This window comes from Salvelinus namaycush, chromosome 1 (genome assembly GCF_016432855.1).
Source record: "Salvelinus namaycush isolate Seneca chromosome 1, SaNama_1.0, whole genome shotgun sequence".
In the NCBI taxonomy this organism is placed as follows: domain Eukaryota; kingdom Metazoa; phylum Chordata; class Actinopteri; order Salmoniformes; family Salmonidae; genus Salvelinus; species Salvelinus namaycush.
In genome coordinates this window covers 3,262,266-3,284,054 of record NC_052307.1, presented here as the reverse complement: position 1 = coordinate 3,284,054, position 21,789 = coordinate 3,262,266, and the positions used below count along the sequence as shown (strand labels likewise).

The window sequence follows — 21,789 nt, the reverse complement described above, 5'->3', positions numbered from 1 at the left end:
TGACTTGAAGTGTCAGGTTTCAGACCCCACATTAGCGTAAGGAAGTGACGGTGTTCCCGATGTTTTACACACTCAGTGTATATTATATATCATAACATATTGACGCTAAAATGTCTCCCTCCAGGAGGAGTCCATCACCTTCACCGTAGTCCAGGCCCCCCGTCACGGCACCATGGAGCGGACCAACAACGGACAGAACTACCGTCAGACCAGCAGCTTCACCATGGATGACGTCTACCAGAACAGAATCAGCTACAACCACGATGGATCCAACTCACTGAAGGACAGATTCACCTTCACTGTAGCTGACGGGACTAACGTCTTCTTTATGGTGGAGGAGGCAGGCAAGGAGGTGAGGGGAGGAGGGGGTGTCTCTCTCTCTCTATCTCTCTCACTGTCTCTCTGTGTGTCTCTCTCTCTGTCTCTCTGTCTCTCTCTCTCTGTGGCTCTCTGTGTGTTTCTCTCTCTCTGTCGATTAAATTCAAGGTCTTTATTGGCATGGGAAGCATATGTTAACAAGTGAAGTAGATAATATACAAAAGTGAAATAAACAATAAAAATGAATAGTGAACATTACACTCACAGAAGTTCCAAAAGAATAAAGACATTACAAATGTCGTATTATGTATATATACAGTGTTGTAAGTCTCTGTCTCTTTGTGCCTCTATCTCTGTGTATCTCTCTGGATCTCTCTGTATCTCTCTGTATCTCTCTGTATCTCTCTCTCTCTCTGTATCTCTCTCTCTCTGTATCTCTGTATCTCTCTCTCTCTCTCTCTCTCTCTCTCTCTCTCTCTCTCTCCCTCTCTCTCTCTCTCTCTGTATATCTCTCTCTCTGTATCTCTGTATCTCTCTCTCTCGCTCTCTCGCTCTCTCTCTCGCTCTCTCTCTCTCTCTCTCTCTCTCTCTCGCTCTCTCTTTCTCTCGCTCTCTCCCCCCTCTCTCTCTTTCTCTCTCTCTCTCTCTCTGACATTTCATAAATCCCTCGTCCTGCCTTTGTCATTGTGTAGGTGTTGACTGCTGCACCCCAGAAGTTTATGATAGACATTCTGCCTGTTGATGATGGAGCACCTCGTATCGTCATGAACCTGGGTCTGCAGTGGCTGGAGGACACGGACAACAAGGTAAACAGGCTGGGTCTGCAGTGGCTGGAAGACATGGACAACAAGCTAAACACAGGCTGGGTCTGCAGTGGCTGGAGGACACGGACAACAAGGTAAAGACAGGCTGGGTCTGCAGTGGCTGGAGGACACGGACAACAAGGTAAACACAGGCTGGGTCTGCAGTGGCTGGAGGACACGGACAACAAGGTAAACACAGGCTGGGTCTGCAGTGGCTGGAGGACACGGACAACAAGGTAAACAGGCTGGGTCTGCAGTGGCTGGAGGACACGGACAACAAGGTAAAGACAGGCTGGGTCTGCAGTGGCTGGAGGACACGGACAACAAGGTAAAGACAGGCTGGGTCCGCAGTGGCTGGAGGACACGGACAACAAGGTAAACACAGGCTGGGTCTGCAGTGGCTGGAGGACACGGACAACAAGGTAAAGACAGGCTGGGTCTGCAGTGGCTGGAGGACACGGACAACAAGGTAAAGACAGGCTGGGTCCGCAGTGGCTGGAGGACACGGACAACAAGGTAAACAGGCTGGGTCCGCAGTGGCTGGAGGACACGGACAACAAGGTAAACAGGCTGGGTCTGTAGTGGCTGGAGGACACGGACAACAAGGTAAACACAGGCTGGGTCTGCAGTGGCTGGAGGACACGGACAACAAGGTAAACACAGGCTTGGTCTGCAGTGGCTGGAGGACACGGACAACAAGGTAAACACAGGCTGGGTCTTAAATGGCACCATAGTGTCTCTTTATAGTTCACTACTTTAGACCAGGACCTATAGGGAATAGGGTGCACTACTTTAAACCAGGGCCTATAGGGAATAGGGTGCACATTAACAATACTTCATTAAAATGTTTTGGACGGAAAACTATTTCACTATTTCACGTATTGTAATGAATTAGAAGTTATATTTCATACAAAATCTGTAAAACACTAGACAGTTACTTTAACTAGAGTTGATGTCTCTGGCCCCTGCAGAAATCGAATTAGCATAAATAAAGAGTTTCCTTGAAAATCTGTTTTTTTTAAGCCGCTAGAGTCGATTGATGTGCTGGTGGTTTTGTATCCGCCGGGGGGAAAAAAAGAGAGTTTAAATGTGTCAACAAATAAGAATGATTATTTCCTGGTCTTTCTTATGTCTCTCAGACTCAGGAAAGACACTTCAAAACAAACTTCCTTGTGATTTATTTTTTGACTCTCTCTTTTTCCATGTCTGAATCTGATATTCAATGTGTTTTTGTGGGCTAATAGCAATACGGCCATGTTTCATTGAAATAATTAAAACGGATGTATTTATTTATACCTAAAATTACAAATCAAATAGCTAAATAATTCACGGTATGACTATTTTAAAAACAAGTACATATGTTAGCTTAGTAGAACGAAGGTTACTATTATTTTGAATAGATAACAACTGACCGTGCGGTACTTTACAACAATATAGTACATTAATGGGACACCTATTGGAAAGAGAAATACTAAACATTACTTTTAACGGGTTTTTTTAAGAGAAAATCTTTTTATGTTTTATGTAACGTTAGACAATAATATAAGTGTTGATAATTACAGTGAAGTTGGGAAATACGGTGTGCAATACTTTACCTGCAGGCATTGTAATTGTGATATAATGATAGGCAATGTAATTGTGATATAATGATAGGCATTGTAATTGTGAAATGATGTTATTATGGGCATTGGGCAATCTGCTGAGAAAATAGTATATGCTAACTTGATTTAAGAGTATGTTTGGACAGGTCTCATGAGAATTGCATGGCTAGATGACGCTTCAACTTTTCCCCTTCGTATCAATGGTTGGATTTGTTTTTTGTTGTGCTGCCTCCCCCTAATGGTCTGTGATAGAATCACAAATACAGTTTAAGTCTTCACTGTTTTTCAATTCTTATTGATTTCCTGGCTACTAAACTTGACTGACTGACTGTCTGATTGACTGACTGTCTGATTGATTGATGTTGCAGGCCACCAACCTGATCAGTACGAAGGAGCTGTTGACCATGGACCCAGACACAGACGTCTGATTTACTGACTGACTGTCTGATTGACTGACTGACTGACTGACTGTCTGATTGATTGATGTTGCAGGCCACCAACCTGATCAGTAAGAAGGAGCTGTTGACCATGGACCCAGACACAGACGTCTGATTTACTGACTGACTGTCTGATTTACTGACTGTCTGATTGACTGACTGACTGACTGACTGTCTGATTGATTGATGTTGCAGGCCACCAACCTGATCAGTAAGAAGGAGCTGTTGACCATGGACCCAGACACAGACGTCTGATTTACTGACTGACTGTCTGATTGATTGATGTTGCAGGCCACCAACCTGATCAGTAAGAAGGAGCTGTTGACCATGGACCCAGACACAGACGTCTGATTGACTGACTGACTGACTGTCTGATTGATTGATGTTGCAGGCCACCAACCTGATCAGTAAGAAGGAGCTGTTGACCATGGACCCAGACACAGACGTCTGATTTACTGACTGACTGTCTGATTGACTGACTGACTGACTGTCTGATTGATTGATGTTGCAGGCCACCAACCTGATCAGTAAGAAGGAGCTGTTGACCATGGACCCAGACACAGACGTCTGATTTACTGACTGACTGTCTGATTGATTGATGTTGCAGGCCACCAACCTGATCAGTAAGAAGGAGCTGTTGACCATGGACCCAGACACAGACGTCTGATTGACTGACTGACTGACTGTCTGATTGATTGATGTTGCAGGCCACCAACCTGATCAGTAAGAAGGAGCTGTTGACCATGGACCCAGACACCGACGATGGTCAGCTGGTCTATGAGGTCACAGCAGAGCCTAAACACGGCTTCTTGGAGAGCAAACTGAAACCTGGCGCTCCCATCACCACCTTCACACAAGGTATAGTGTCTCTCTCTCTCTCTGTGTGTGTGTGTGTGTGTGTGTGTGTGTGTGTGTGTGTGTGTGTGTGTGTGTGTGTGTGTGTGTGTGTGTGTGTGTGTGTGTGTGTGTGTGTGTGTGTGTGTGTGTGTGTGTGTGTGTGTGTGTGTGTGTGTTTGAGGGTGGGGGGATATTCAGTATTTAGTATTGAGTGAGACTATTGAAGAGGGTTTCGGATTACAATTACAACGCTGGTCTATGTTGTGCTAACGTTGGTCTATGTTGTGCTAACGTTAGTCTATGTTGGTCTAACGTTAGTCTATGGTGGTCTAACGTTAGTCTATGTTGTGCTAACGTTAATCTATGTTGGTCTAACGTTAGTCTAATGTTGTGCTATGTTGTGTTAACGTTGGTCTACGTTGTGCTAACGTTGGTCTACGTTGTGCTAATGTTGTGCTATGTTGTGCTAACGTTGGTCTACGTTGTGCTAATGTTGGTCTATGTTGTGCTGATGTTGGTCTATGTTGTGTTAACGTTGTGCTACCGTTGGTCTACGTTGTGCTGATGTTGGTCTATGTTGTGCTAACGTTGGTCTATGTTGTGCTAACGTTAGTCTATGTTGGTCTAACGTTAGTCTAATGTTGTGCTATGTTGTGCTAACGTTTGTCTACGTTGTACTAACATTGGTCTATGTTGTGCTAACGTTGGTCTATGTTGTGCTAATGTTGTGCTAATGTTGGTTTAACATTGTGCTAACGTTGGTCTACGGTGTGCTAATGTTGGTCTATGTTGTGCTAACGTTGGTCTATGTTGTGCTAACGTTAGTCTATGTTGGTCTAACGTTAGTCTAATGTTGTGCTATGTTGTGCTAACGTTTGTCTATGTTGTACTAACATTGGTCTATGTTGTGCTAACGTTGGTCTATGTTGTGCTAACGTTGTGCTAATGTTGGTTTAACATTGTGCTAACGTTGGTCTATGTTGTGCCAACGTGGTCTATGTTGTGCTAACGTTGGTCTATGTTGTGCTGATGTTGGTCTATGTTGTGCTAACGTTAGTCTATGTTGGTCTAACGTTAGTCTAATGTTGTGCTAACATTGGTCTACGTTGTACTAACGTTGGTCTACGTTGTTTTTAACATTGTGGTAACTTGGTCCCCCTCCAGCTGACGTTAACCTGGGCTTGATCCGCTACGTGCTCCATGAAGACAGCGTGACAGAGACCGTGGACAACTTTACGTTCCTGGTGAAGGACAGCAAGCCCAATGTTGTCTCTGATAACCTCTTCCATATCCAGTGGTCCCTCGTCAGCTTCCAACACAGGAGGTGAGAGACACACAGCCAGCTGGAACAAGTAGGGCCCAGCGTGTTATCTTCCCCGGGTTTCTGACGGGAACTCTCCCTTGACTTCCCCTACAACCTCTAACTCAGCTGATTATTGAGGGAAAAATGTATTTACTATGACTGTGAAACAGTATGTGGTTGGTCCCACCTTGTTGTCTTAAAGATTAATGCGTTAACTGTAAGTCTGGATAATGTAAACGGAATGGGGAAAACTCGTGGCGCTTATTGGATTAACTCACACAATCATGAAAAACTCTGGGTCCCCGTATATGGTTGGGACTACCATAGACCTGTATATGGTTGAGACTTCCATAGACCCGTATATGGTTGAGACTACCATAGACCCGTATATGGTTGAGACTACCATAGACCCGTATATGGTTGAGACTTCCATAGACCCGTATATGGTTGAGACTACCATAGACCCGTATATGGTTGAGACTACCATAGACCCGTATATGGTTGAGACTACCATAGACCCGTATATGGTTGAGACTACCATAGACCCGTATATGGTTGAGACGACCATAGACCCGTATATGGTTGAGACTACCATAGACCCGTATATGGTTGAGACTACCATAGACCCGTATATGGTTGAGACTACCATAGACCCGTATATGGTTGAGACTACCATAGACCCGTATATGGTTGAGACTACCATAGACCCGTATATGGTTGAGACTACCATAGACCCGTATATGGTTAAGACTACCATAGACCCGTATATGGTTGAGACTACCATAGACCCGTATATGGTTGAGACTACCATAGACCCGTATATGGTTAAGACTACCATAGACCCGTATATGGTTGAGACTACCATAGACCCGTATATGGTTGAGACTACCATAGACCCATATATGGTTGAGACTACCATAGACCCGTATATGGTTGAGACTACCATAGACCCGTATATGGTTGAGACTACCATAGACCCATATATGGTTGAGACTACCATAGACCCAAATATGGTTGAGACTACCATAGACCCGTATATGGTTGATACTACCATAGACCCGTATATGGTTGAGACTGCCATAGACCCGTATATGGTTAAGACTGCCATAGACCCGTATATGGTTGATACTACCATAAACCCGTATATGGTTGAGACTACCATAGACCCGTATATGGTTAAGACTACCATAGACCCGTATATGGTTGAGACTACCATAGACCCGTATATGGTTGATACTACCATAGACCCGTATATGGTTGAGACTACCATAGACCCGTATATGGTTGAGACTACCATAGACCCGTATATGGTTGAGACTACCATAGACCCGTATATGGTTGAGACTTCCATAGACCCGTATATGGTTGAGACTACCATAGACCCGTATATGGTTGAGACTACCATAGACCCGTATATGGTTGAGACTACCATAGACCCGTATATGGTTGAGACTACCATAGACCCGTATATGGTTGAGACTTCCATAGACCCGTATATGGTTGAGACTACCATAGACCCGTATATGGTTGAGACTACCATAGACCCGTATATGGTTGAGACTACCATAGACCCGTATATGGTTGGGACTACCATAGACCCGTATATGGATGAGACTACCATAGACTCGTATATGGTTGAGACTACCATAGACCCGTATATGGTTGAGACTACCATAGACTCGTATATGGTTGAGACTACCATAGACCCGTATATGGTTGAGACTACCATAGACCCGTATATGGTTGAGACTTCCATAGACCCGTATATGGTTGAGACTACCATAGACCCATATATGGTTGATACTACCATAGACCCGTGTATGGTTGAGACTACCATAGACCCGTATATGGTTGAGACTTCCATAGACCCGTATATGGTTGATACTACCATAGACCCGTATATGGTTGAGACTACCATAGACCCGTATATGGTTGAGACTACCATAGACCCGTATATGGATGAGACTACCATAGACCCGTATATGGTTGAGACTTCCATAGACCCGTATATGGTTGAGACTACCATAGACCCGTATATGGTTGAGACTACCATAGACCCGTATATGGTTGAGACTACCATAGACCCGTATATGGTTGAGACTACCATAGACCCGTATATGGTTGAGACTACCATAGACCCGTATATGGTTGAGACTACCATAGACCCGTATATGGTTGAGACTACCATAGACCCGTATATGGTTGAGACTACCATAGACCCGTATATGGTTGAGACTACCATAGACCCGTATATGGTTGAAACTACCATAGACCCGTATATGGTTGGGACTACCATAGACCCGTATATGGTTGAGACTACCATAGACCCGTATATGGTTGGGACTACCATAGACCCGTATATGGTTGAGACTACCATAGACCCGTATATGGTTGAGACTACCATAGACCCGCATATGGTTGAGACTTCCATAGACCCGTATATGGTTGAGACTTCCATAGACCCGTATATGGTTGGGACTACCATAGACCCGTATATGGTTGGGACTACCATAGACCCGTATATGGTTGAGACTACCATAGACCCGTATATGGTTGGGACTACCATAGACCCGTATATGGTTGAGACTACCATAGACCCGTATATGGTTGAGACTACCATACATCTTCATGGGTTTGCAGCTTCTGAATTTGGCCACAGTTATATACAATTCTCTCCTCTCATTGCCACAAAGTCTATTTGAGGCAATTATACTGTAATTGTATCTCTCAAAGCTGTTTGTCTCTCTTCATGTAACTGATGCCCTCTGATGCCTTTTGATGCCCTCTGATCACCTCTAATGCCCTCTAATGCTCTCTAATGCCCTCTGATGCTCTCTAATGCCCTCTGATGCTCTCTAATGCCCTCTGTGCCCCTCACAGCTACAATGTGAGTGAGAAGGCTGGCACGGTGTCGGTCACAGTGAAGAGGACGGGTAACCTGAACCAGTATGCCATCGTGCTGTGTCGTACGGAGCAGGGCACTGCCACCTCTACCTCCAGTGTGGGCTCTCGCCCCGGACAACACGACTACGTGGAGTACGCTGGACAGGTACTGTTATTTGATTTAACCAGGCAAGTTAACTTTTTATGGCTGCAGGGGCAGTATTGAGTAGCTCTGTTTAAGGTGCCCATTTCAAACGGCCTCGTACTCAATTCTTGCTCGTACAATATGCATATTATTGTTATTATTGGATAGAAAACACTCTCTAGTTTCTATAGCCGTTTGAATTATGTCTCTGAGTGAAACAGAACTCATTCTACAGCACTTTTCCTCCCAGTGTGTGAAATTTCAGAAATCTTGGCCTCTGGTTCCAGATCAGTTTTAAAGTCCCAGTAAATCCTATGAGGATACAAACACTGCCCACGCCTTCCTCTAGATGTCAGTAAGTGGTGACAATTTGAATGGAGTCGATTGCGCAATCAGTGCCTCTATAAATCACCAAATACCGGAAGTAGCGTTCTTTTGGACCCTGCGCTCAACGCAAGAAGGACGTCGGACTGGGCTTTTTCCAAGCCTTGGTTTAGCCAGTAATATAGCGCCGGTCATGTTTTTACTCGTTATAGGTGTTAAAAACATCATAAGGTAGTTAATTTAAACCGTTTTATAGCAATTTATATCCGTTTAGTGCGATTTTGAGGCATTTCTATGTGATGCTCTTTGAAGCTTTGGGCACGTTTCGGGGTCCCGGTCGAACGTTAGTGGGCATTTCGACGGACAGAGGACATCTTTCGACCAAAAGAAGATTAGACCCAAGAAAGGATACATTGCCCAAGATTCTGATGGAAGATCACCTCATAGTAAGAAATATTTAAGATGATAAATCGTTGTTCTGTCGAAAAATTTTAAACGCATATTCCGCCATTTTGTTTGGTATAGCTTCGCTTGGCGAACCCTGTATTGCACAGTAAGGATAATTTTAGAAATGTAATTCAGCGATTGCATTAAGAACTAATTTGTCTTTCGATAGCTGTCCAACTTATATTTTTTTAGTCAAGTTTATGAATAGTTATCCATGAGACAAGATCACTGTGAAAGATGGCGTCCGACATTTTCAGGCTAGTTTTGCTAGTATTGTCATTGTATAACCACGGTTGTTTGTGGCTAAATATGCACATTTTCGAACAAACTCTATATGTATGTTATAATATGATGTTACAGGAGTGTCATCGGAAGAATTCTGAGAAGGTTAGTGAAAAAATTAATATATTTTGGCGATGATAACGATATCGCTCTCTTTGGCTTGAATCAATGGTCGGGTAACGTTTGCATATGTGGTATGCTAATATAACGATTTATTGTGTTTTCGCTGTAAAACACTTAGAACATCTGAAATATTGTCTGAATTCACAAGATCTGTGTCTGTCCATTGCTGTGAGCTGTGTATTTTTAAGAAATGTTTTATGATTAGTAATTAGGTAATACACGTTGCTCTATGTATTTATTCTAGTCGAGTTGTGATGGTGGGTGCAATTGTAAACTATGATTTATACCTGAAATATGCAAATTTTTCTAACAAAACCTATCCTATACAATAAATATGTTATCAGACTGTCATCTGATGAGGTTTTTTCTTGGTTAGTGGCTATCAATATCTTTATTTGGCCGAATTGGTGATAGCACCTGATGGAGTAAGAAACTGATGGAGTTAGGAAAGTGCTGTCTTTTGCTAACGTGGTTAGCTAATAGATTTACATATTTTGTCTTCCCTGTAAAACATTTTAAAAATCTGAAATGGTGGCTTTATTCACAAGATCTGTATCTTTCATTTGGTGTCTTGGACTTGTGATTTAATGATATTTAGATGCTACTATTTAATTGTGACGCTATGCTAGCGATGCTAATCAGTGTGGGGGGGGTGGGGGATGTTGTCATAGGTGTACCGACCTCGGGCTTGCAGCCATAAGAGGTTTTTTAATGACAACATATTCTCTTTTTGTAGCAAAGCCTGGGAAATAGTTGTTGGAATACTCTCTCCTCTCCTCGCCTCTCATCGCCTCTCCTCTTCTCTTCTCTCCTCTTCTACTCTCCTCTGTTCTCCCCTCCTCTCCTCGCCTCTCCTCTGTTTTCCCCTCCTCTCCTCGCCTCTCCTCTCCTCGCCTTGCCTCTTCTCTTCTCTCCTCGTCTCTTCTCTTCTCTCCTCTGTTCTCCCCTCCTCTCCTCTTCTCATATTTGTACTACACCCGTAACAACATCTCTAACCTCCCATCTCCTCCTCCCCCCCAGGTCCAGTTTGACGAGCGTGAGGACACAAAGGTGTGTACCGTAGTGATCCAGGACGACAAGGTGTTTGAGGGCATGGAGAGTTTCCAGGTGGAGCTGAGCATGCCTGTCTACGCCCTCCTGGGTCAGGTGACCCGCGCCAGCGTCAACATCAACGACACAGAGGACGAACCCATGCTGCAGTTTGACAAGAAGACCTACCACGTCAACGAGAGTACCGGGTTTATACACGTTCCTATAGAGAGGAAAGGTATTAACCCTATAGACGCCCCTATAGAGAGGAAAGGTATTAACCCTATAGACGCCCCTATAGAGAGGAAAGGTATTAACCCTATAGACGCCCCTATAGAGAGCAAAGGTATTAGTAACCATTACACTATCCCTACCCCAAACCTGACCCCAACCCTGACCCCAACCCTGACCCCAACCCTGACCCTGACCCAACCCTGACTCCGTCCCTGACCCTGACCCTGACCCTGACTCCGTCCCTGACCCCAACCCTGACCCTGGCCCCGTCCCTGACCCAACCCTGACTCCGTCCCTGACCCTGACCCAACCCTGACTCCGTCCCTGACCCTGACCCAACCCTGACTCCGTCCCTGACCCCAACCCTGACCCTGACCCTGACCCAACCCTGACTCCGTCCCTGACCCTGACCCAACCCTGACTCCGTCCCTGACCCTGACCCAACCCTGACTCCGTCCCTGATCCCAACCCTGACTCCGTCCCTGACCCTGACCCAACCCTGACTCCGTCCCTGATCCCAACCCTGACTCCGTCCCTGACCCTGACCCAACCCTGACTCCGTCCCTGACCCTGACCCAACCCTGACTCCGTCCCTGACCCTGACCCAACCCTGACTCCGTCCCTGATCCCAACCCTGACTCCGTCCCTGACCCTGACCCAACCCTGACTCCGTCCCTGACCCTGACCCAACCCTGACTCCGTCCCTGACCCTGACCCAACCCTGACTCCGTCCCTGACCCTGACCCAACCCTGACTCCGTCCCTGATCCCAACCCTGACCCCATCAAGAGGTAATTGAGGAGGAGACTGCTAGTAGCCAATCACTCCAACAAAGATAAGCATTTCGCTACACTCACATTAACATTTGCTAACCATGTGACCAATACATTTTGATTTGATTTGACCTGTGCCTTCCAGTAGTGCATTGATAGTCCAATCCTTCAGACCCCAATCCAGGGTATGGCAGGGTAGCCTTGTGGTTAGAGCGTTGGGACAGTAACCGGAAGGTCGCTAGTTTGAATCCCCGAGCTGACGAGGTAAAAATCTGTCGTTCTGCACCTGACAACCCGTGGATGTCGAGTAAGGCAGCCCCGCCCCGCACGTCTCTGATTCAGAGGAGTTGGGTTAAATGCGGAAGACACATTTCAGTTCAATACATTCAGTTGTACAACTGACTAGGTATCACCCGTTTCTTTCCCTTTCACAAACAGTCTTTCCTCCATCTCTCTCCCTCCAGGTGACACCAGCAGTACGGTCTCAGCTCTCTGTTACACGGTTCCTAAGTCAGCTAAGGGTAGCAGTCCACACGGCCTGGAGTCTGGGTCTGACTATAAGAGTCGAGGTATGACTGTTGACAGCAGGGTCATCTTCGGCCCCGGCGTCTCCATGTCCACCTGCGACGTCAAGCTCATCGACGACAGCGAATACGAACTCTCCGAGGAGTTTGAGCTCCACCTATCGGACGCCTCGGATAACACCCGCGTGGGTGATGTCGGCGTGGCGAAGGTGGTTATCGACGGGCCAAATGATGCTTTGACGGTATCCCTGGGCAACGCTACGTTTACGTTCAGCGAGGACGCCGGTGAGAGCTCATAATGCATTATATAGGCTCACAGCAGGTTATAAAGTCTAATAAGCAGTTATTAAGCAGTCTACATGCAGTAAAAGTGTGACTGAGGATAGTTGTATATCTGGTGACTTTACAATCTACGATCTCAGATTTGGGGCTATGCTAGAGTTAAACGGTCACATTTCTACATTCAATTCTTCAACAATCAATATACTGTATATTATCGCTTGAATGAACCATTGGAGAACAGGAAGTATAACTCTAACCTCTGACCCTTGATCTCCAGGCACCATAGAGATCCCAGTGCTGCGTCAGGGCAGTGACCTGTCGTCAGTGACCTCTGTGTGGTGCGCCACACGCACTTCTGACCCCATCTCCGCCACCCCCGGGGTCGACTACATCCCCTCCTCCAGGAAGGTGGAGTTCAAAGCCGGAACGACTGTGGAGGTAAAGAAGATTACATTTTTTAATTGTTTTATTGTCTAAAATACCAAGGTCAGCGATGTAATAATTTTTCTAAGAGATTTTAGTTGTGTGTTGTTTTTTGTATTGGGAGTAGGAATTTAGTGTCATGGTCCGTCTCTTTCCTCTTACTCTCTCTCTCTCTCTCTCTCTCTCTCTCTCTCTCTCTCTCTCTCTCTCTCTCTCTCTCTCTCTCTCTCTCTCTCTCTGTCTCTCTCTCTGTCTCTCTCTCTGTCTCTCTCTGTCTCTCTCTGTCTTTCCCTCTCTCTCTCTCTCTCTCTCTCTCTCTCTCTCTCTCTCTGTCTCTCTCTCTGTCGCTCTCTCTCTCTCTCTCTCTCTCTCTCTCTCTCTGTCTCTGTCTCTGTCTCTGTCTCTCTCTCTCTGTCTCTCTCTCTCTCTGTCTCTCTCTCGCCCCAGACGTGCAGTCTGACCATCATGGATGACATCCAGAACCCAGCCATGGAGGGGGCTGAGTCCTTTGTAGTGTTCCTCTCCTCCCCTCATGGGGCCGTCCTTCTGGAACCTTTCCAAGCCTCCGTGGTCATCACTGATACCTTGGACCGTACGTACACCCCTACACACACACACCTGTCTTCTAGAGCAGAGGTTTTCTAACTTTTGTTTCCCAGCAACCCACGCACAGGTAAACCGGCGACCCAGGGACTCCCATCATATGTTAGCAAAGACTAAATAAAAGTCACATCTAGATCACAGTCTCCTGGAAGCAGTTGAACTCCTTCTGAAATTGTAAGTTTTATTGTACTTCATAATTCCTACTCATTTACCCACAATTTCCTCCTCCCAGTTCCCAGCATGCAGTTTGAGAAGACGGCGTACAAGGTGACGGAGAAGGAGGGCGTGCTGGACATCCCCATCGTTAGAACGGGAGACCTGACGGTCAAGTCCTCTGTCCTCTGCTTCACGCGCACCATGTCTGCCATGGTCACGGACGACTTTGAGGAGAGGAGAAACGCAGACGACTCACGTATCGCCTTTCTCAAGGGAGAGAAGGTAGGTTCTTTATCAAGCCCACAGAGATTCTTCACAGGAATGGTGTTATAATAGTTGGTACATATAGTGCTGTGTTAAAATGTGTTAAAAACTCTGTATAGAGCCCTACCAGACCAATACAGTTGGCTTTGATGTTATGCTGATGATGATGATGATGTTGATGGTCCAGGTCAAGAACTGCACAGTGCACATCAACGACGACTCTGTGTTCGAGCCTGAGGAGGAGTTCCAGGTGCATCTTGGGACGCCGCTTGGGGACCACTGGAGTGGAGCCATGGTGGGAGTTAGCGACGTGGTCACGGTAACCATCACTAACGCCGAGGACGGTAAGAAACGCACAGGTTTCCCTCATCTCAGTGCTTCTCTTTTTTATAGCAGGTTGTTTACACATGAATAGAGTGGCAGACTGGCTGTTGATAGTTTGTTTTGTATGTCATGTATTGTATAAGGTAATGACATTGTAAGACATTACAAACAGAAACTGTTGATAGTTTGTTTTGTATGTCATGTATTGTATAAGGTAATGACATTGTAAGACATTACAAACAGAAACTGTTGATAGTTTGTATTGTATGTCATGTATTGTATAAGGTAATGACATTGTAAGACATTACAAACAGAAATTGCAAACATGTCATACTTTTACATAGAAAAAAGCCCAGTCATTGTAAAAATGACTTGTATGTTTAATTTCACATGTTCATTATAAAGTGAACATTGATATTGCACCACTCCAGCCCCCACCATAAAGTTTGAGCAGACGTCGTACCAGGTGCGGGAGCCTCCCGGGCCAGACGGAATCGAGGTGCTTCACATCAAGGTGGTCAGGACAGGAGACCAGGACCGCACTTCCAAGGTCCGCTGCAGCACCCGGGACGGATCAGCCCAGTCCGGAGTGGACTATAACCCCAAGAGCAGAGTCCTCAAGTTCACCCCTGGTCAGTAAGACTTAATGAGGAGGACCATTATGGGTAGTGAAGTACATCTGTCTACAAGAAATTCATAGCCAATCACACTGCTCTTTAGTGATTGTTCAGACTTGGTGCTGTGCATTTTTAGTCACACCAGTTTCAAAGGGATTTTGACAGGAAATGGATTATGTTTTTACATGATTGAAGGATGTTACATCACATGTCGATGATTTTGCATAAGTAAACATGACTCAACTTTTTATTTTTTTATTTCCATGAAGGCATGGACCACATCCTGTTCAATGTGGAGATTCTGTCCAATGAGGACAGAGAGTGGCACGAGTCCTTCTCGTTGGTCCTCGGCCCTGACGACCCAGTGGAGGCGGTGCTTGGAGAGATCACCACGGCAACAGTCACCATCCTGGACCAGGAAGCTGCGGGGAGTCTCATCCTTCCGGCCACGCCTATAGTAAGGCACGCGGGCGGCTCACATTCACATTTAAATGGAACTGGTTTTAGTATTATGCTTATTACAAAATCATTCAGGTAAAATTACCTCATGTAAAATTGTACATTGAAATTGTAAATTAATTCTTTAAAGATTGTAGCATGTTTTCTGAGATAAATCCTATCTTGAGATTGACTTGTATTGATTCTGTCAGTGTTCTCTGACAGCTAACTGTCTTTCATCAAAATGGAACTATGAACTTTAACCTTTAACCTCACTGTCACTCCCCCAGGTGGTATCTCTGTCAGACTATGATAACGTGGCTGAGGTGTCCAGGGAGGGCAGTAAGAAGCAGCCGTCGCCCGGTTACCCCCTGGTGTGTGTGACGCCCTGTGACCCCCACTACCCCAAATACTCTGTAATGAGGGAGCGCTGCGACGAGGCAGGTATCAACCAGACATCTGTTCACTTCTCCTGGGAGGTGGCTGCCCCTACAGACACCAACGGGGCCAGGTCACCCTTCGAGACCGTCACTGATACCACACCATACACTGGTGTTAACCATATGGTGAGTAATAGTAGCAGTAGTAGTAGTAGTAGTAGTAGTAGTAGTAGTAGTATTGGTAATAGTAGTGGTAGTAGTAACAGCAGTAGTAACAGTAGTAGTAGAAGTATTATTAGTATATTAACCATAAAGTGAGTACGGATTGGAAGTTGTGAGTAGAATGTAGAAGTTCTGTTTGTTGTGTGTGAAGAGAGAGTTCTGTTCTGTTGTGTGTGAAGAGAGAGTTCTGTTTGTTGTGTGTGAAGAGAGAGTTCTGTTTGTTGTGTGTGAAGAGAGAGTTCTGTTTGTTGTGTGTGAAGAGAGGGTTCTGTTTGTTGTGTGTGAAGAGAGGGTTCTGTTTGTTGTGTGTGAAGAGAGAGTTCTGTTCTGTTGTGTGTGAAGAGAGAGTTCTGTTCTGTTGTGTGTGAAGAGAGAGTTCTGTTTGTTGTGTGTGAAGAGAGAGTTCTGTTCTGTTGTGTGTGAAGAGAGAGTTCTGTTCTGTTGTGTGTGAAGAGAGAGTTCTGTTCTGTTGTGTGTGAAGAGAGAGTTCTGTTCTGTTGTGTGTGAAGAGAGGGTTCTGTTTGTTGTGTGTGAAGAGAGAGTTCTGTTCTGTTGTGTGTGAAGAGAGAGTTCTGTTCTGTTGTGTGTGAAGAGAGAGTTCTGTTCTGTTGTGTGTGAAGAGAGAGTTCTGTTCTGTTGTGTGTGAAGAGAGAGTTCTGTTTGTTGTGTGTGAAGAGAGAGTTCTGTTCTGTTGTGTGTGAAGAGAGAGTTCTGTTCTGTTGTGTGTGAAGAGAGAGTTCTGTTCTGTTGTGTGTCCCGGGCTTCTGTGTATGAGCTACAACTGGTGGTTCCACATGCATGATTGATGATGAAGATTGCTGATGAAGATTGCTGATGAAGATTGATTGACTGTCTGTATTTAATCAACAGGTCCTGGACAGTATCTATTTCTCTCGGCGATTCCATGTACGCTGTGTGGCTCAGGCCCGGGACAAGTCCGGCCATCTTGGAACACCCCTGAGGAGTAACATAGCAACCGTCGGCACCGAGTGTTCCATCTGCCACACCCCCGTTACCACGGGAACCGCCAGAGGGTTCCAGGCCCAGTCGTTCATCGCCACGCTGAAGTACCTGGACGTCAAACACAAGAGGCATCCGAACCGGTGAGCAGGGAGGCATTCACACAAGTAAACATACACACATACACACAGGCACGCATGTACATACGCAAATAGTGATGGGGGAAATCGATACGGTTACATATCTGGATTTTATTTTTGATGGTATATCACAACATTATTTTGAGATAGTAGGCTGTACCTGCACCTTCATCTTATTTTGTATACTTTTATTTATCAGACTGTTTATTTACCTGAATATAATAGCGGGAAAACAACTCCATATGGTTTATAATAGTTCTAGAACACCTCCATGTGGTCTATAATAGTTCTAGAACACCTCCATATGGTCAATAATAGTTCTAGAACACCTCCATATGGTCTATAATAGTTCTAGAACACCTCCATATGGTCTATAATAGTTCTAGAACACCTCCATATGGTCTATAATAGTTCTAGAACACCTCCATATGGTCTATAATAGTTCTAGAACACCTCCATATGGTCTATAATAGTTCTAGAACACCTCCATATGGTCTATAATAGTTCTAGAACACCTCCATATGGTCTATAATAGTTCTAGAACACCTCCATATGGTCAATAATAGTTCTAGAACACATCCATATGGTCTATAATAGTTCTAGAACACCTCCATGTGGTCTATAATAGTTCTAGAACACCTCCATATGGTCTATAATAGTTCTAGAACACCTCCATATGGTCAATAATAGTTCTAGAACACCTCCATATGGTCAATAATAGTTCTAGAACACCTCCATATGGTATATAATAGTTCTAGAACACATCCATGTGGTCTATAATAGTTCTAGAACACCTCCATATGGTCTATAACAGTAGAACACCTCCATATGGTCTATAATAGTTCTAGAACACCTCCATATGGTCTATAATAGTTCTAGAACACCTCCATATGGTCTATAATAGTAGAACACCTCCATATGGTTTCACCTCCATATGGTATATAACAGTAGAACACCTCCATATGGTCTATAATAGTTCTAGAACACCTCCATATGGTCTATAACAGTAGAACACCTCCATATGGTCTATAATAGTTCTAGAACACCTCCATATGGTCTATAATAGTAGAACACCTCCATATGGTTTCACCTCCATATGGTATATAATAGTTCTAGAACACCTCCATATGGTATATAATAGTTCTAGAACACCTCCATATGGTCTATAATAGTTCTAGAACAACTCCATATGGTCTATAATAGTTCTAGAACACCTCCATATGGTCTATAATAGTTCTAGAACACCTCCATATGGTGTATAATAGTTCTAGAACACATCCATATGGTCAATAATAGTTCTAGAACACCTCCATATGGTCTATAATAGTTCTAGAACACCTCCATGTGGTATATAATAGTTCTAGAACACCTCCATATGGTCTATAATAGTTCTAGAACACCTCCATATGGTGTATAATAGTTCTAGAACACATCCATATGGTCAATAATAGTTCTAGAACACCTCCATATGGTCTATAATAGTTCTAGAACACCTCCATGTGGTATATAATAGTTCTAGAACACCTCTATATGGTCTATCATAGTTCTAGAACACATCCATATGGTCTATAATAGTTCTAGAACACCTCCATATGGTCTATAATAGTAGAACACCTCCATATGGTCTAATAGTTTTATAACACCTCCATATGGTCTGTAATAGTTCTGGAACACCTCCATGTGGTCTATGATATTTCTAGAACACCTCTATATGGTCTATCATAGTTCTAGAACACATCCATATGGTCTATAATAGTTCTAGAACACCTCCATATGGTCTATAATAGTAGAACACCTCCATATGGTCTATAATAGTTTTATAACACCTCCATATGGTCTATAATAGTTTTATAACACCTCCATATGGTATATAATAGTTCTATAACACTAACCTTGTGTTGTCTTTTCCTTCTGTAGTATCCACATCTCGGTGCAGATCCCCCACCAGGACGGTATGCTGCCCCTAGTGTCCAGCATGCCCCTCCACAACCTGCACTTCCTGCTGTCAGAGTCCATCTACAGACAACAGCACGTCTGTTCAAACCTGGTCACTCTCAAAGACCTGCAGGGGGTCTCCGGTAAGGACACACGCAGACGCTCTAACGTGTGTTACATCAGACACATGGCACATACACACACACACACTCATGCACACATATACACACGCATACACACACTCTTACAACAAATTATAAACACCCTTCCTCTAACAAAGTATTTGACGTGTCCTCTCTGTGTGTCTGTGTGTCTCTCTGTGTGTCTTTGTCCTATCTGTGTGTCTCTGTAACCTCTGTGTGTCTCTGTCCTCTCTCTGTGTGTCTTTGTCCTCTCTCTCTGTGTCGCTGTGTGTCTCTGTCCTCTCTGTGTGTCTCTGTCCTCTCTGTGTGTCTCTGTCCTCTATGTGTGTCTCTGTCCTCTCTCCTTGTGTGTCTCTGTCCTCTCTGTGTGTCTCTGTCCTCTCTGTGTGTCTCTGTCCTCTCTCTGTGTGTCTGTCTTCTCTGTCTGTCTCTGTCTTCTCTCTCTGTGTGTCTCTGTCCTCTCTCTGTGTGTGTGTTTCAGAGACAGGTTTCCTGGATGATGTCCAGTATGACAGTATCTCTCTGGGTCCGGGTTATGACAGACCCTACCAGTTCAACCCCAGTGTCAGAGAGGCTCAGAGCATCCAGCTGTATAAACACCTCAACCTGAAGAGCTGTATCTGGACCTTTGATGCCTACTACGACATGACGGAACTCATAGACGTCTGTGGAGGCTCCGTCACGGCCGACTTCCAGGTATGAGACTCCCTCTAGTTCAGATACCATATCCTCTCTAGTGGGTCACCATGTCACAGCTGACTTCCAGGTATGAGACTCCCTCTAGTTCAGATACCATACCCTCTCTAGTGGGTTATCATGTCACAGCTGACTTCCAGGTATGAGACTCCCTCTAGTTCAGATACCATACCCTCTCTAGTGGGTCATCATGTCACTGCCAACTTCCAGGTATGAGACTCCCTCTAATTCAGATACCATACCCTCTCTAGTGGGTTATCATGTCACAGCTGACTTCCAGGTATGAGACTCCCTGTAGTTCAGATACCATACCCTCTCTAGTGGGTCATCATGTCACAGCTGACTTCCAGGTATGAGACTCCCTCTAGTTCAGATACCATACCCTCTCTAGTGGGTCATCATGTCACAGCTGACTTCCAGGTATGAGACTCCCTCTAGTTCAGAAACCATACCCTCTCTAGTGGGTCATCATGTCACAGCTGACTTCCAGGTATGAGACTCCCTCTAGTTCAGATACCATACCCTCTCTAGTGGGTCATCATGTCACAGCTGACTTCCAGGTATGAGACTCCCTCTAGTTCAGATACCATACCCTCTCTAGTGGGTCATCATGTCACAGCTGACTTCCAGGTATGAGACTCCCTGTAGTTCAGATACCATACCCTCTCTAGTGGGTCATCATATCACAGCTGACTTCCAGGTATGAGACTCCCTCTAATTCAGATACCATACCCTCTCTAGTGGGTCATCATGTCACAGCTGACTTCCAGGTATGAGACTCCCTGTAGTTCAGATACCATACCCTCTCTAGTGGGTCATCATGTCACAGCTGACTTCCAGGTATGAGACTCCCTGTAGTTCAGATACCATACCCTCTCTAGTGGGTCATCATGTCACAGCTGACTTCCAGGTATGAGACTCCCTGTAGTTCAGATACCATACCATTTCTAGTGGGTCATCATGTCACAGCTGACTTCCAGGTATGAGACTCCCTGTAGTTCAGAAACCATACCCTCTCTAGTGGGTCATCATGTCACAGCTGACTTCCAGGTATGAGACTCCCTGTAGTTCAGATACCATACCCTCTCTAGTGGGTCATCGTGTCACAGCTGACTTCCAGGTATGAGACTCCCTGTAGTTCAGATACCATACCCTCTCTAGTGGGTCATCATGTCACAGCTGACTTCCAGGTATGAGACTCCCTGTAGTTCAGATACCATACCCTCTCTAGTGGGTCATCATGTCACAGCTGACTTCCAGGTATGAGACTCCCTGTAGTTCAGATACCATACCATTTCTAGTGGGTTATCATGTCACAGCTGACTTCCAGGTATGAGACTCCCTCTAGTTCAGATACCATACCCTCTCTAGTGGGTTATCGATGTCACTGCCAACTTCCAGGTATGAGACTCCCTGTAGTTCAGATACCATACCCTCTCTAGTGGGTCATCATGTCACAGCTGACTTCCAGGTATGAGACTCCCTGTAGTTCAGATACCATACCCTCTCTAGTGGGTCATCATGTCACAGCTGACTTCCAGGTATGAGACTCCCTCTAATTCAGATACCATACCCTCTCTAGTGGGTTATCATGTCACAGCTGACTTCCAGGTATGAGACTCCCTGTAGTTCAGAAACCATACCCTCTCTAGTGGGTCATCATGTCACAGCTGACTTCCAGGTATGAGACTCCCTGTAGTTCAGATACCATACCCTCTCTAGTGGGTCATCGTGTCACAGCTGACTTCCAGGTATGAGACTCCCTGTAGTTCAGATACCATACCCTCTCTAGTGGGTCATCATGTCACAGCTGACTTCCAGGTATGAGACTCCCTGTAGTTCAGATACCATACCCTCTCTAGTGGGTCATCATGTCACAGCTGACTTCCAGGTATGAGACTCCCTGTAGTTCAGATACCATACCATTTCTAGTGGGTTATCATGTCACAGCTGACTTCCAGGTATGAGACTCCCTCTAGTTCAGATACCATACCCTCTCTAGTGGGTTATCGATGTCACTGCCAACTTCCAGGTATGAGACTCCCTGTAGTTCAGATACCATACCCTCTCTAGTGGGTCATCATGTCACAGCTGACTTCCAGGTATGAGACTCCCTGTAGTTCAGATACCATACCCTCTCTAGT

General features: G+C 45.1%; 1 protein-coding gene across 1 annotated transcript in view; it reads left to right on the top strand.

The window, feature by feature from the left end:
* The window catches only part of LOC120050083 (extracellular matrix protein FRAS1-like), a 99,958-nt gene extending 80,295 nt beyond the window's left edge, over positions 1–19,663 (top strand). Inside the window, 17 exon segments of the mRNA XM_038996723.1 lie at positions 125–352; positions 1,011–1,124; positions 3,867–4,017; positions 5,161–5,320; positions 8,180–8,348; positions 10,524–10,770; positions 12,003–12,347; positions 12,622–12,782; positions 13,215–13,359; positions 13,603–13,808; positions 13,978–14,134; positions 14,546–14,746; positions 15,001–15,188; positions 15,460–15,735; positions 16,642–16,874; positions 18,789–18,949; positions 19,431–19,663. Coding sequence (XP_038852651.1) covers positions 125–352; positions 1,011–1,124; positions 3,867–4,017; positions 5,161–5,320; positions 8,180–8,348; positions 10,524–10,770; positions 12,003–12,347; positions 12,622–12,782; positions 13,215–13,359; positions 13,603–13,808; positions 13,978–14,134; positions 14,546–14,746; positions 15,001–15,188; positions 15,460–15,735; positions 16,642–16,874; positions 18,789–18,949; positions 19,431–19,663 — 3,375 coding nt within the window.
* Positions 19,664–21,789: the final 2,126 nt, after the last annotated feature.